This window comes from Oncorhynchus masou, chromosome 1 (genome assembly GCF_036934945.1).
Source record: "Oncorhynchus masou masou isolate Uvic2021 chromosome 1, UVic_Omas_1.1, whole genome shotgun sequence".
NCBI lineage: Eukaryota > Metazoa > Chordata > Actinopteri > Salmoniformes > Salmonidae > Oncorhynchus > Oncorhynchus masou.
The window spans coordinates 21615023-21632165 of record NC_088212.1 but is presented as its reverse complement, the minus strand read 5'-3'; the positions used below and the strand labels follow the sequence as shown (position 1 = coordinate 21632165).

General features: G+C 40.8%; 1 protein-coding gene and 1 long non-coding RNA gene across 2 annotated transcripts in view; both read left to right on the top strand.

Moving 5' to 3' along the window:
* The window catches only part of LOC135532782 (3',5'-cyclic-AMP phosphodiesterase 4D-like), a 406841-nt gene that overhangs the window by 86497 nt on the left and 303201 nt on the right, over positions 1 to 17143 (top strand). The window contains exon 3 of the mRNA XM_064960248.1: positions 5463 to 5701. Within this exon, the coding sequence (XP_064816320.1) occupies positions 5463 to 5701 (239 nt within the window). The remainder of the gene's footprint in view (positions 1 to 5462; positions 5702 to 17143) is intronic.
* On the top strand, positions 13380 to 16614 carry LOC135532943 (uncharacterized). The gene is made up of 2 exons (XR_010454420.1): positions 13380 to 13468; positions 15492 to 16614. It is a non-coding gene; the product is annotated as an uncharacterized LOC135532943 (long non-coding RNA).

Sequence of the window (17143 nt, the reverse complement as noted above, 5' to 3'; positions counted from 1 at the left end):
CATATTGAATCATTTGAATTTACCACAGGTGGACTCCAATCAAGTTGTAGAAACATCTCAATGATGATCAATGGAAACAGTATGCACCTGAGCTCAATTTTGAATCTTACAGGAAAAGGTCTGAATACTTATGTAATTAACCTCTAGCAATGAGCAATCCCGTATCCGGGAGCGTAATCATAGCCTCAAGCGCAGTTTCCTATTCATGAAAATCGCAAATGAAATGAAATAAATATATTGAAACACAAGCTTAGCCTTTTGTTAACAACACTGTCATCTCAGATTTTCAAAATATGCTTTTCAACCAAAGCTACACAAGCATTTGTGTAAGAGTATTGATAGCCAAGCATAGCATTAAAGCCTAGCATTCAGCAGGTAACATTTTCACATAAACAAGAAAAGCATTCAAATAAAATAATTTACCTTTGAAGAACTTCGGATGATTTCAATGACGAGACTCTCAGTTAGATAGCAAATGTTTATTTTTTCCAAAAAGATTATTTGTGTTGGCGAAATAGCTCCGTTTTTTTCATCATGTTTGGCTAAGAAAAAGACCGGAAAATGCAGTCACTACAACGCCAAACTTTTTTCCAAATTAGCTCCATAATATCGACAGAAACATGGCAAACGTTGTTTAGAATCAATCCTCAAGGTGTTTTTCACATATCTATTCGATAATATATCAGTCGTGACAGTTGGTTTCTCATCAGAAGCGAACGGAAAAATACTGCAGCTGGAGATTACGCAATAATTGCAACGGAGAACACCAAGCGACCACCTGGTAGATGTAGTCTCTTATGGTCAATCTTCGAATGATATGCCTACAAATACGTCACAATGCTGTCGACACCTTGGGGAAGCGACAGAAAGCCTAAGCTCATTCGTGGTCCATTCACAGCCATATAAGGAGTCATTGGCATGAGGCGGTTTCAAAAAATGCGGCACTTCCTGATTGGATTTTTATCTGGGTTTCGCCTGTAACATCAGTTCTGTGGCACTCACAGACCAGGAATGAGGGCAGTAAATGTAATGTACTGTAATGACATTATCCTCCCTCTCCCACTGTAATGTGCTGTCAATTTCACTGCCTGCCTACCACAGGTACAAGCAATTATAGAGGAATAAAGGCTGTTGATTTGTTGAATGAGGATTGACATGATGATGCAGGTTGGGTTGGACTTTAATAGGCTGAGAATGACAGGGTGAGCTTCCCTGTGACAACAATGTTTTATTGAAGTCTAGAGATTTCCATAATCTATCCCCCAGCTTAACTAAAATACATTTTTCCAAAAACATTTGCATGTTCTTATTTTAGTTAGCCATCAAAACTTTCCATCTTTCAAGAATGATCCAATGAGTGGCACATTTATTGTGTCCCCTTTTTGGTCATAGGTAATGGCAAACTCAATGTACCATCTATGCTTTGTTCAAACTCAGCAAAGTGTTTGTGTTTGGAGAATCTCTGTAAATAGAGTGTTCAACATCAGTTTAGGAGTCAGGCAGTACACCTACAGTAGCTAACCACCTGTATAATTCATGGGGGTGGGCTGGATGAATAGCTTGTTTTTACAGCAGACTGCCTCGGGCCAAGGCTACTCACATCATTAAAAACACAGTTTCGCACACTGAAAATCAAAGAAACGCAAACACACGCACACACACACACATTACAAATCAAAGCACACCGGGAGGGAAGGAAAACAAGGCAGGAAATCTCACTCCATTTTTAGCACCCACAACTATAAGGCTGATTGAGCTGCTGAAATGCTGAAAGGCTGAAAAGCCTTGGACAAAGTGGTTATTTTTTTGGAGTCAAACACTTATTAAGTATGATGGGAAAAAACATTCAGGGTAAAAACATTCAGGTAACACTCTTGCTCCTCCAAACCTTCCCCTTATATCTACATCATATTTGATGATTCAACCTGAAATAGCTAATAAAAACAGTTTTGAATTGTTAACGAGCTGCGTAATGCTCTTATTTGGTGGCACCTTCTACTCCCCTCCCATTATTCTATATAAAACAACAGTTATATGTGGAGGTCACAGGATGTTGCTGGCATCTTAATTGGGGAGGACGGACTCGTGGTAATGGCTGGAGTGGAATTGTTGGAATTGTATCAAATACATCAACCATGGTTTCCATGGGTTTGATGCCTTTCCATTCGCCAACCTCCCCTCAGCAGCCTCCACTGGTGGAGTTATTGAAGTTGATGAAAGGTCATCAAGCTCTATGTATAACGAAAATTTATTTTCCAAGATGTTGTTTTCATTTTCATTATCCACATGGCCAAGCTGGTCAATGTGGAGGGTCCAGCTGGTCTCAGTGGTTAATCTGTGTAATGTGGAAGAATTACCTGTAAATTAGCTATGTGGGCTGAATATGTTAATGGTTGACCCTTACTTAATGGGAAAGTCTTGTTAATCATGCAGAACCAATGAAAACAACTCATGGTTAGCCAGAAGATTAATGGCACAGACTTTTTCATCATGCTGTCTCACCAGTCTCCAACTGTGTGTGTATACAGTATATTTGTGAGTGGACCTGGCTCATATAGGTACACACACACCCTCCCACATTCACTCACTCCCACATTCACTCACTCACTCCCACACTCACTCACTCACTCACTCACTCACTCACTCACTCACTCACTCACTCACGCACATTCTACTTGATACACTGACGAAACATGCAGCTGATTTAGTTTCCATCAGCTATGATACCCTTTAAAGACACAAAATGCTGCTTTAGTAGCACTTTGAAAACCATTCCCAGAGGAGGCTCCGTAGAAGTATATCAAAAGTGGTTGTGTAAGCTATATTCATACTAGTGTTACATATGCCGCACTAGTATGACTAGTGTATGACTAGACTTGTACACAGAGTGTACAAAACATTATGAATATAACATAGACTGCTCTTTCCATGACATAGGTAAATACAGGTGAAAGCTATGATCCCTTATAGATGTCACTTGTTAAATCCACTTAAATCAGCTTAGATGAGTGTACAAAACATTAGGGACATCTTCCTAATATTGAGGTGCCTTTGAATGGGATATGGTTGTACAGTAGGCGCACCAGTTTGTGTCAAGAACTGCAATGCTGCTGGGATTTTCACACTCAACAGTTTCTCCTGTGTATCAAGAATGATCTGAGTAGGACATCCAGCCAACTTGACATAACTGTGGGAAGCACTGGAGGTAACATGGGCCAGCATCCCTGTGGAATGCTTTTGACACCTTGTGGAGTCCATGCCCCAATGAATTGAGGCTGTTTTGAGGGATAAAAGGGGTGTATCTCAATATTAGGAATGTTTTGTATTCAGTGCAGGTTAGTGCAAAGAATGGGCTTCAATCCTAATTCTATGTTGTGGATCAGAATCATATGTACTGTCGGCTCTGGCATGAACTAGTGTGGACCAAATAGAGCACTGTCTAATTCTATTCATTATATTCTCTGTTATGGACAGGGTTGGGGAATTGAAGACACTCCTGATCGGTAAAGCTTTACATAATGGCACTAGTGCAAAAGTTTGAATTGAGAGCCTCCATGATTTGAGAGCCTCCATCGACCTCACACTGTGTATCAAGAAACTGCTGATAATTGTAATGGTCTGCAAGCATATGTATGCAGGATTGGGTTATTTCTTTCTGCTCTGCATCCATATCTGCTGAGCATCTATCCTCTCCTTGTCTCTCTCTCCTCCTGACCAGATCTATCTTTCAGATGGCATATCTCCTCTTCTCCCCTCAGGTACCTCTTGGTGTCTGTTTATTTATCTTAGTATCAGGTATATCACCATTCTATCTGCAACTCCTCTCTTCTCTCTCAGGTATATCACCATCCTGTCTGTCTGTCTGTCTGTCTGTCTGTCTGTCTGTCTGTCTGTCTGTCTGTCTGTCTGTCTCTCTTCTCTCTCCTCTTCTCTCTCAAGTGTATCACCATCCTGTCTCTCCCCTCTCTTCTCTCTCTCAAGTATATCACCATCATGTCTCCCCTCTCTTCTCTCTCAGGTATATCACCATCCTACCTGTCTGTCTCTCCTCTCTTCTCTCTCAGGTATATCACCATCCTGTCTCTCTCCTCTCTTCTCTCTCTCAAGTATATCACCATCATGTCTCTCTCCTCTCTTCTCTCTCTCAAGTATATCACCATCATGTCTCTCTTCTCTCTCTCAAGTATATCACCATCATGTCTCCCCTCTCTTCTCTCTCAGGTATATCACCATCCTGTCTCTCTCCTCTCTTCTCTCTCAGGTATATCACCATCCTGTCTCTCTCCTCTCTTCTCTCTCTCAAGTATATCACCATCATGTCTCTCTCCTCTCTTCTCTCTCTCAAGTATATCACCATCATGTCTCTCTTCTCTCTCTCAAGTATATCACCATCATGTCTCTCTCCTCTCTTCTCTCTCAGGTATATCACCATCCTGTCTGTCTGTCACTCCTCCTCTCTCTCAGGTATATCACCATCCTGTCTGTCTGTCTGTCTGTCTGTCTGTCTGTCTGTCTGTCTGTCTGTCTGTCTGTCTGGCTGTCTGTCTGTCTGTCTCTCCTCCTCCTCTCTCAGGTATATCACCATCCCGTCTGTCTGTCTGTCTGTCTGTCTGTCTGTCTGTCTGTCTCTCCTCCTCCTCTCTCAGGTATATCATCATCCTATCTGTCTATCGTCTCTCCTCTCTCTCAGGTATATCTTCATCCTGTCTGTCTCCTCTCTCTCAGGTATATCTCAATCCTGTGTCTCTTCTCTCTCTCAGGTATATCTCCAACATGTCTGTATGTTTGTCTCTCCTCTCTTCTTTCTCAGGTCTGTCTGTCTGTCTGTCTGTCTGTCTGTCTGTCTGTCTGTCTGTCTGTCTGTCTGTCTGTCTGTCTGTCTGTCTGTCTGTCTGTCTGTCTGTCTGTCTGTCTGTCCTGTCCTGTCCTGTCCTGTCCTGTCCTTTCTCTCAGGTATATCTCCATCCTGTCTTTCTCTCCTCTCTCTCAGGCATATCTTCATCCTGTGTGTCTCTTCTCTCTCTCAGGTATATTTCCAACATGTCTGTATGTTTGTCTCTCCTCTCTTCTTTCTCAGGTATGTCTGTCTGTCTGTCTGTCTCTCTGTCTCTCTGTCCTTTCTCTCAGGTATATCTTCATCCTGTCTGTCTGTCCTTTCTCTCAGGTATATCTTCATCCTGTCTGTCTGTCCTTTCTCTCAGGTATATCTCCATCCTGTCTTTCTCTCCTCTCTCTCAGGCATATCTTCATCCTGTCTGTCTCTCTCTCTTAGGCATATCTTCATCCTGTCTGTCTCTCCTCTCTCTTAGGCATATTTTCATCCTGTCTGTCTGTCCTTTCTCTCAGGCATATCTTCATCCTGTCTGTCTCTCCTCTCTCTTAGGCATATTTTCATCCTGTCTCTCCTCTCTCTTAGGTATATCTCCACCCTGACTGTCTGTCTCTGCTCTCCTCTGTCCCAGGTGTCAGATGATTCGTCAGACTCTCCAGAGTCGGGGCCAATGTCCTGTATGGAGCCCTTCCTGGTCCGGAGGCTGTCATGTCGCACTGTCCAGCTGCCTCCTCTGGCCTTCAGGCAGGCTGAGCAGTACTACTGCAACCACAAACCTGAACCAGACACTATCACAGTCCCACCGCGACCGACCACACTGCCACTACGCACCCCTCCACTTATTGCCATCACCTCAGCCGACACCAGCAGGTGAGGTGTGTGTATGTGTGTGTGTGTGTTGACTTGCTAGTTTTGTACAAATTAAATTACCATAAGGGATGTTTAGACTGTCAGGCAGTCTGGAAAGAGTGCTTTCTTTTTGGATGAGCTACAATTATACAAATGTAGCCCTTCATTTTCTGTGTATATTTGGCACTTATTGAAGTGAACTCTGACTCACTTGTCTACTGAAGTCTGACTCATCCGTGTATTTCTAGCATTGTAATTGACTGATTTCAACATACAGATCTGGGAAATATTTTGTCTCCATTTCTTCTGAAAAGGAATGATTTAACTAAACAAAACAACTCAATAGTAACAAACAAGGCAGCATATGGTATCCATCTTGCAAATCAACATAATTTCACAGAATTGTGTTTTTACGCTATTTTGGCCCTTTGGTGGAGCAGAGGTTTCAACAGGTAGTAGAGTGCAGTCATTCAACCAAAACCCCTTGAGGCACCAGTCCAAAATATGACAAACTTTCAGTATGTCATATACAGCCTCCCTAGATCCTATAAGAAAACCACTTGGGGAACACTGTCATAATACAGGCTAACATGCTGACCAGACCGGACACGTCACGTGTGCGAGTGTCACAAAGTAAATTTAGAAATCCATGTTATTCAATTATTGCACCCACACTGCTCGTGCGCGCCAACGAGCGTCTGCGATGCCAAGGGCTAAAATAGAACTCCTTTCTATTTCTGATGCAGATTGCACTGAAAGTCTCCTCGTTGGTTTATAGAAGCAGGTACCCACGTGCCAAATCCTCATTGGTTATGATGAATGTCATTGGTTCAGAGTTTGTTTTGATATTTTAACCTGCGTGTCGTGATCGCGTTTGGTGTAGGGGGACAAAAACATTATGCACGATGGCACACAGGATTGTATGGGATTCAAAGCACACGGCCATCACCACCATACTATCAAACAGTCTAAACAAAGTTAGAACAGGGTATTAAGAAAGGTTTGGGAAGCTAAGCCCTCTGCAGTCTGCAGTGCACAACGTACAGTACCATCTGCTATGAGGTCAGTTGAGAGTTGCCAGAGCTTCACAAGGTGAGAGATTTGCTTTCACAAGTAGCCCATGTCTGAGAAAATTCTTGTGGTCCCAAATTTAAGGGGAAAAACAGTAGCTCATTGTAGCCTTATATCCCATAGGTGATGAGTAAGTAAGGGGATAAAACAAACCTAAAGTACAGCCTAAAGAATATCAACAAAGAAGACCCCCCCCCCAGCTCCTGCAGATGAAAGTAATCCCCAGTGCATCTGAGAACACATCAAGTTTGGCAGGTGCTCTGTGGCCAGGCAATGTGTTGGTAATATGAGACAAAGAGAAGATGTAGGACCATGTAATTAGAATTCATAGAATGGACAGTGTCCCTGGGATTTAGAACGCCTCACTCCACTGATCATGAAGATTTGTATTGGAGAGCAGTGTCTTCTTCACCGACAACAAGCTACGTACATACATTACACCGTCCAATGGCTTGACACAATGGTTCTCCATCCGAACCAGCGCCTGTCATGTCACTTTCTTCCTCTGCTGAAGACAATGATGTTGTTTGTACCAATGTTCCAGCATGTCAAAATGCATTCATACTGATAGATACTATATAATGTTGTGGTATACTATAGAATACTATAGTAAAAACAACATTGTTATTCACAACAACAAAAAAACACAGTACTAAATACTACAGTAATGTCTGGAAAAACTCTACAGTCCACAGAAACACAACACATTTTAAACTATAGTAAATACTACAGTATTTCATTTGCATATACCCTGCCCATTCCCCTCCCCCATATCGCAATTTGTTCCACCCATAAGTGAGAATGGCTATTGTGTTCCGTACAGGTTATAGAAGAGTGCAGAAACTCTGAACTATCCATTCAGACCTCAGTCTGACCGACCGACAGATAGATAGATAGATAGATAGATAGATTATGGAAAATTAGCTATTTTAGTATTTCTCTAGTAGGTTTCCTGAAGGACAAAGCCTCCACTTCTATGACAGAGATAATAAAACAAAAACACTGTAGAAAACACTACAATAATGTCTGCAAAAACACTATAGTAAATACTGCAACACACAGTGAACACTACAGTATCCTACAGTGCAAAGACACTACTTTAATTACTATAGTATATACTACAGTTTTATTTTACTCGTGTTTATACCCTGTAAATACTACCATAAACTACAGCATACTACAGTGAATACCACAGCTTTTATAACATAGTATACTTTAGTATTTTTTTAATGTGGGCATGCAACAGTATTATTTTTATTTTCTAAAGCAGCTATTCTGTAACTTTTAAGGAAGTAGGGTAGACCGTGTCACCACCTGTAAGAACACAAATACAGGAAAGAGCTGTCATCCTATAGTCTATTTCAATATCCTATGGATTCTATTCATGACAATGATGTCAATGCTGTTTCCTCAAACCCCACTTGGTTGATTAAATGCCCTTGGCTTGATCATCAAGAGACTGCTGGCTACAATCCAATAATAAAACAATAGGACACCAAGGGTGTGTCTTATGGGGATTTTAGCACAGCTGTGATTTTTTTTATTTTTAAGATTATGTTGTGATGTCATCATATATTTTTTCAAGAATTTATTAATATACGTAAGTAAGGCAAAGCCCTTTGTAATATAATTATTAATTGCTAGGCCTTCTATACACTTCACTATGGACAACATGGGAGAAAATTATTGAGAATTCTAACAAAGACCATACTGTACAATGTCTTAGCTCAGTTTAAGGCTTGGTTAATTTATAGTAAAAGGGCTTTTATGTACTCTGCGCCATCATCTTGGAACGCCTTACAAAATAGTTTTAAACTGGAAGAACTTGTCCCGATATCACTGCTGAATGATCTTGAGACTGATTCCCTGGCCTGTCAATGTTTTTAATTTGCTCTTTTTGATTTTTTGCAGTGTTAATCTGCAAAATTGTAATTATTTGCCTACCTCCTCATGCCTTTTGCACACAATGTATATAGACTCTTGTTTTTCCTACTGTGTTATTGACTTGTTAATTGTTTACTCCATGTGTAACTCTGTGTTGTCTGTTCACACTGCTATGCTTTATCTTGGCCAGGTCGCAGTTGTAAATGAGATCTTGTTCTCAACTAGCTTACCTGGTTACATAAAGGTGAACAAAAATATTTAAAAAATACTCCTGTGAATTCTATGGTTTTTACTAGATTACTTGTTTTTCATGTTGTTTGTCTGTAATTTTTGTAATGACTTGGTGCTGCCGATCTTGGCCAGGACGCTCTTGAAAAGGAGATTTTAAATCTCAATGAGCCCTTCCTGGTTAAATAAAGGTAAAAAAAAATAAAGATCATCAGGGTTGAAGAAAACTGGAAGGCAGACAACTTACTGCTTCCAAGTTCAAGTTAAGGGTCATTTGAACAATGAAAGAGTGAAGTTTCTGAACTGGGATAAGTTACAGCTAGCCTACCATACCAGGACTGGAAAAATAAAAAGAAGTGGAGGAAGGAACCGGTCACTTCAGGGGAGATGGATAGACAAGATTGGGACAGATTGAGCCAGATCAAACACTTTTTATAGTGCCTTCAGAAAGTATTCACACACCTTGACTTTTTCCACATTTTGTTATGATACAGCCTGAATTAAAAATGTATTAAATTGAGATTTTCTTTCACTGATCTACACACAATACCCCATAACGTTAAAGCGGAATTATGTGTCTCGAAATGTTTACAAATGTATTAAAATGAAAAACTAAAATGTCTTGAGTGAATAAGTATTCAACCCTTTTGTTATGGCAAGCCTAAATAAGTTCAGGAGTACAACTGTGCTTAACAAGTCACATGAATTGCATTCACTCCCTCTGTGTGCAATAAGAGTGTTTAACATTATTTTTTAACTATCCCATCTCTGTACCCAACACATACAGTTGAAGTCAGAAGTTTACATACACCTTAGCCAAATACATTTAAACTCAGTTTTTCACAATTCCTGACATATAATCAGAGTAAAGATTCCCTGTCTTAGGTCAGTTAGGATCACCACTTTATTTTAAGAATGTGAAATGTCAGAATAATAGTAGAGTTATTTATTTAAGCTTTTATTTCTTTCATCACATTCCCAGTGAGTCAGATGTTTCCATACTCTCAATTAGTATTTGATAGTATTGCCTTAAAAAATGTTTAACTTGGGTCGAACGTTTTGGGTAGCCTTCCACAAGCTTCCCACAATAAGTTGGGTGAACTTTGACCCATTCCTCCTGACAGAGCTGGTGTAACTGAGTCAGGTTTGTAAGCCTCCTTGCTCGCACACGCCTTTTCGGTCCTGCCCACTAATGTTCTATGGGATTGAGGTCAGGGCTTTGTGATGGCCACTCCAATTTCTTGACTTTGTTGTCCTTAAGCCATTTTTCCACAACTTTGGAAATATTCTTGGGGTCATTGTCCATTTGGAAGACCCATTTGCGACCAAGTTTTAACTTCCTGACTGATGTCATTTTTCTACCTCATGATGCCATCTATTTTATGAAGTGCACCAGTCCGTTTTGCAGCAAAGCACCCCGACAACATGATGCTGCCACCCCTGTGCTTCACTGTTGGGATGGTGTTCTTCGGCTTGCAAGCCTCCCCCTTTTTCCTCCAAACATAACGATGGTCATTATGGCCAAACAGTTCTATTTTTGTTTCATCAGACGAGGACATTTCTCCAAAAGTACGATCTTTGTCCCCATGTGCAGTAGCAAACCGTAGTCTGGCTTTTTTATGGCGGTTTTGAAGCAGTGGCTTCTTCCTTGCTGAGCGGCCTTTCAGGTTATGCCGATTATAGGACTCGTTTTACTTTGCATATAAATACTTTTGTACCGGTTTCCTCCATCATCTTCAAAAGGTCCTTTGCTTTTAGAATTTATATGCACTTTGTGCACCACAATACGTTAATCTCTATGAGACAGAACGCGTCTCCTTCCTGAGCGGTATGACAGCTGAGTGGTCCCATGGTGTTTATACTTGCGTACTATTGTTTGTACAGATGAACGTGGTACATTCAGGCATTTGGAAACCAGACTCGTGAAGGTCTACAATCTGAGGTCTTGGCTGATTTCTTTTGATTTTCCCATGATGTCAAGCAAAGAGGCACTGAGTTTGAAGGTAGGCCTTAAAATGCATCCACAGGTACACCTCCAATTGACTCAAATGATGTCAATTAGCCTATCAGAAGATTCTAAACCATTACATAATTTCTGGAATTTTCCAAGCTATTTAAAGGCACAGTCAATTTAGTGTATGTAATCTTCTGACCCACTGGAATTGTGATACAGTGAATTGTAAGTGAAATAATCTGTAAACAATTGTTGGAAAAATGACTTGTGTCATGCACAAAGTAGATGTCCTAACCGACTTGACAAAACTGGTTTGTTAACAAGAAATTTGTGGAGTGGTTGAAAAACAAGTTTTAATGACTCCAACCTAAATGTATGTAAACTTCCGACTTCAATTGTAGACACAACAGTAGCTAGGATGGGGAGAAGTCTGTCCATAATAAAGTGCTGCTTTATGACAATTATATCCATTTCAATCCCAAAAGTGGAAAAAGGTGTGTGAATACTTCCTGAAGGCACTGTATAGGGGAGCGTTCTTTTTTCTTTGGCCCACTGTCATACCCCTCTCCTCAACATCAATGTGTGCAAAGCAACCACTGCTCTGTCAAGAGCCTATTTCTGAGGAGATTGCATTCATGCACCTGGCATTGAAGAAATTGGAAGTCCCCGGCCAGTTAGTTTACAATGTAGTGGGCTCGAACCAAGCAGTGGGAGAGGAGGAGGAAGAACACACTGCGATTTGACCAAAAGTCCTCTCTTGGGTTTAAAGGAAATAAAGAACAAAGAAATGGAAAATTGAAAATGTGCCTAAAGCAATTTCATGGTGGCGAACTGCCTGTAGTGGTAGAAGGAGCTGGATGGTCATGCTTTCTCCTCTCTGGAGACGAGTCCGAATCACAATCTAGGTCCCATGAACTCCGTGTGGAGGAATGACACTGGACACCTCAAATTGGAAACTGAATGAAACAAATTTAATTTGCCTGCCCTAAAAAAATACAACCATATTTAAAAAGATTAAGTAGATGGCATTAACCATCTGTATTAGTGTTTACTTGTTTTGGTGGGAAATTACATAATCCTCATCTAAGTTTGAATACATTTTGTTTGTACTGTCTGCATTTAAAATAAGTGAAGAATAAAATATTTTATCTTATTACTAGAGAAATCTATTGAATGTAGCATTCTATTAGTTGCATTTAGGGTATCCTCCCCCCCAAAACTGCAATGCATCTGTAGCAATATATTATTTTACACAATAAATTTAGAAGACACATTTTGACACTCTTGTTGTGGTCATGGTTTTGATTCCATGAACAAGGATCAACGAGTGAACACTTTTTTTCACATTCTAATCTTTCTTTATTATATTATGATACTACCATACCTTGATTCCATTAACAAGAATCAGAGAAGCAAAATGTGGATTGATTCCCACTTTAGCCACAACATTGCCTATCCCTCTGGACTGCATTTGTGTTGTGGTCAAAGGGAGGTGGCTAAGGTCTCATGTTTTATGTATGCTGTGACAGTTTTCCTATTCCATTGTTAACAAGGACTGCATATGGGGGATGAACAGTGAAATGTGGTTGTTTCGGCCGCCTACTGCATGGATGTTTTCATGCATTGAGTGCGTAAAGTTATGACAGCCGGCTTTTGGAACAAATTATTTCGGAAACATATTAAAGGTCATTCATGGATTTTAATTTAGGCTCAAGGTAGTTTATCCACGTACCACGTAAGCCTATTGGGGAGCACGGATAAGGAATCGTCACCAGAACCTTGCTGAAATAGGCGTGTACGCATAGACAGTGTGCACTTGGAATTCGACTACAGCCAGGTTCTTATCTGAGCGACAGGGAGAGAGTAACATTGGACGGGACGTTATAATAACACAAAATTAAATGTTAATTAAAAAACAAATCTTAGCACAGTAGGCCTATAGATGGCAATAGTGTTTGGAGTGTGTGGTGGCGTATTAAGATGGCAAAGTAGACTAGTCACCAAATGGATGTTTTGTTGGATAGTCTACTACTGTATTTTGGAGAATGAGGCAATGCACATTATTTAATTGCTTTACTTCAGATAGCTCTGTCCCGTTAAAGGTAATTCAGAGAAGTGCCTGGATCTGCAGATTTCAAGTAACTTTCCAAACTAACCGAAAACCTGTGTTGAAAGTAACAAATGTAGAATTAATTTAGGTCTCCAGCAGAACAAAGTTTTAGAAAACATCTGGGCAGCAACAGCCCCGAGACAAGGCGCCGAAAAAGTCCTGAGGCTTCACTTTGCATGTTTTAATCCAGACTGCGAGTCTAATAAAAACCTTGGCACGCTAGGATGGATACCGCCGGCGGGAATGTGACAGCATCCCTCGTCTCTGGCAGTGGTAGCTTCGGCAGCAGCAGTAGCTGCACTGGTGGAAACGCGAATGCGCCTAAACATTTGTGGAGGCAACAGAACCAAGCAGTGCTCTCCCCGCTCCACCACGCGCTCGGAGTACGGACGAACAACCGGGTGAGAAGGGGATTTTCGGACACCGAGAAATACCTCAGCCCTAAGACCATGGACCGAACTTATGCAGTGGACACCGGGCACCGACCCTGTTTGAAGAAATCGCGGATGTCATGGCCATCCTCGTTCCAAGGACTTCGACGGTAAGTACAGCTTTGTCTCGGTCTCAAAGGAGAATGACAAGGGCGTGTTGAACAATGGAAAGCGAAAAAGTAGGGTAAGTAGGCTACCAAAGGTGTAAAATATGTCGGAACTTTGGACAAGCTTTAGTTTTCATTCCGTAGCCTAAATATTCGCCTTTTAGGTAGATGTGAAAAATATCCCAACCCGGTACTCGAGAATTGTTATTAATCTAACCGACGAGACATAGGGATTTGTAAATTATGTAAAAACAAATGATTCATTTGCTCATTCGTTTTTAAATTGGACGTTTGCGCATCAATAGTTTCTGTTATTAATGATATGGATGTCTTGATTGATGTCTGTTTAAAAAAAAAGACGCCCATGATTTAAAGGTGCTGTGACTGGGAGTAAAATAAATCGATACATTAATTTAAGGTAGACGTGGACCAAGTAGGCATAGGGAGGACACAGTTAAATAGACCTACCCTGCAGGAAATAAAGTGAGGGGCACAATTATAAGGTTCATCTCTCAAATGATGAGCAGGCATAACACATTGCACATTTCAGTCCATGTATTTGCTTGTATGCCTTTTTTACCCAACACATCCCATACTAGTAGATACATTAAAGCTTTTTATATCAGCTATAGGCCTAATTAGCCAATTGTAAGCATCTCTTACCACATAATTACAGTTAATTTCTGACAAGGGCAGACTGCAGTGCAGTTCACCAGTCCAATACAAAAATACCCTATTTCCACTGTCATGCTGACCCACACATACTGGCTCTGATATTTTATTTTTACATTGTCCAATCCAGCATAGTTCTAGCAACTAACGTGGATACATACGGCCAGCACAATACGACACATTGGATTGGCTAAGCAGTGTTAAAAGGATTATAGGCCTACCATACATTATTTTCACTAGTCTCTCCTACTTGCATTCATTGGTTTAATCCACATATTCACAACAGTCTCGAGCCATTCTATATACCAGGAGTTGACTGTAGATGCTTTTTAGGTGGTGGTGGAGCCCAGAAGGCTGCTACATATTCAGACCGAGTCCTGGGGATTCTTCTTCTCTAATTATCTACTTTAGCTGCAAAATAAAGAGAGAAAGACATCTAATATTAGGTCACCTCCGTTTCCTGTCGGAAGTTCTGGAGCTTCCATAATATCTGTCCCTGGACTAATATTCTCTTCAGTTATGACTGCCATCTCACCTCAGGGCTATGGAGAATATTGACCGAGCTGTGCTTGGAATGGACTGTAACATGTATCCAGACCTGGTATTCAGAGTCTAGACAGAAAGAAAAGCATGATTACTGTTTGAGTTTGTTTACAATCTGAAGAAATCATACTTGGGACAGAGGAAGACTTAAGTTCTTTATAGAAGGTATAATTATATTTTTTAATATTTCAGGGGGGGTGAAGAAAGATGTGTAGTATTGGATTGTTTTACTCATTGGCCGATAATCTATGGGGCAATACTGTCCAGGGCCCATCTCCAAAAAGCATCTTAAGGCTAAGTTCAACAGTAGAACCTTCGTAAGAGCATCATTAATATCTCCAAGCTGTTTCCCAAAACCATCGTTATTAACGTTGCACTTGAAAATGCTCGTAATATAAAGATGCCTCAGGCCAATCGTAGAACAGCTAAGTGCATCGTTAGTTCCTTTTTTTGCCCTCCTGTGTCACTTTATACACAGATCTCTGTTGAACATAGATTCACATGGTCTATCCGTTTCCCTGTGACTGCCGATAACTTCAGACCAATGTTGACTAGAAATACAAAGTTGCCAATGTCTTTGCAATTGATACAAGCAACATATAAAAATATGCTTCAATCGAAAACAGAGATGACCGCATTAAAATAAACAGTAGGCTATAGGCCTTTTGCAATCATATTGAAGTCATTTCATGTTTAATCATTTGAGTTCTATTTTTCTACTTCTAATTTGTTGAATATACACTGAGCATACAAAACATTAAACACCATCCTAATATTAAGTTGCACCCCCCCAACCCCCTTTTGCCCTCAGAACCGCCTCACTTCGTCGGGGCATGGACTCCACAAGGTGTTGAAAGCGTTCCACAGGGATGCTGGCCCATGTTGACTCCAATGCTTCCCACAGTTGTCGAGTTCACTGGATGTCTGTGTGGTGGACCATTCTTGATACACATGGGTGTAAAAAAAACAGCAGCGTTGCAGTTATTGACACAAACTACTACCATACCCCGTTCAAAGGCACTTAAATATTTTGTCTTAACCATTTACCCTCTGAATGGCACACATTTGTCTCAAGGCTTATATTTGAACCTATCACCTCCCCTTCATCTACACTGATTGAAGTGGATTTAACAAGTAACATCAACAAGTATATCATGGCATTCACCTGGTCAGTCTGTCATGGAAAGAGCAGGTGTTCTTAATGTTTTGTAGACTCATAGCCTAACTTGTGTGCAATGATGTGCCTGACTGGGCAATTTAGTGCATTTTTATTGGGTAAGCATTAGAGTTTAACCTGGTTACTGAGTTTTACAGGGATTTACCACCCAAAACCACTCTATTTTCCAAGGATAAATAACTGAGAGAAACTGGTAAATTATAATAAATGACTTATATGAACAGCATGGTGTGAAATGGAACTGTTAAATTATATGCACGTTTAAATCTGACTTCTCTATGGCCTCTGCGTGAAGAATCTTCAATGCTCAGGGTGGGTACAGACAGCCCATCTCAGTATTGAGCACAGTTCACAATGTATGTAGACCTATACTGTCATCTCATCGTAACTTTTGTTTCTTGTGATAGCTAGGTCTGCATTTGTTACAGCATAGTCTATGCTACAGTAATATAAAGACAGAATGCCCGTCTAATTTATCCATCTCCATCTCCATCTTTCGGGGTCACCTTATTTTTTAATTGTAATTTTTATTTTGTGTCATTTGTGCTCCTTCTGGCCTCTAGGTCACCAGGCTGCTCGTTAGGGCGCACACCTGTCACCAATGTTACACGCATAATGACACACCTGGACTCCATCACCTCCTTTATTACCTGCCCTTTATATGTCACTCCCTTTGGTTTCTTCCCCAGTTGTCATTGTTGCTGGTTTGTGTTTCTTGTTTTGTTAATTAATTAAATGTATTCACTCCCTGAACTTGCTTCCCGACTTTCAGCGTACATCGTTACATATTGCAGCTGCAGAGTTTTAAAACAGCCTATCACTCGAAAATCGTTGCTTTAAACGAGTGCATGCGCAAGCAGTCTTTCTCTCTCTCTCCATCAACTGTAAGTACCGACGGTGGAGAAGAAAGCAGGAATGGGGAGTCGAACATCTAATATGGAACAGACATCAAACAGGACAGGGACAGCAATAGAACCGGGTATGCAAAGACAAACAAACATGAATCCTGAAGCAGGGAACAGAGTTTGGGAACAGACCGCTATTCCAATAATCAGTGATGCGCATGACTGGGGAAGACAGGTGTGCGTACTGATGGTGGCAGGAGAGCGTAATGTTGGGGAGCCTGTCTCCTTCGAGCTGCAGGGAGGGGGAGCGGGAGCAGGCGTGACATCAACTCCATTGAAATTAGATTATCCGGTTCTAGTTTGACATATAGCCCTAGACCCCTTCCCTTTTTCCACACTTTGTTACATTACAGCCTTGTTCTAAATAGGATTACACACTAA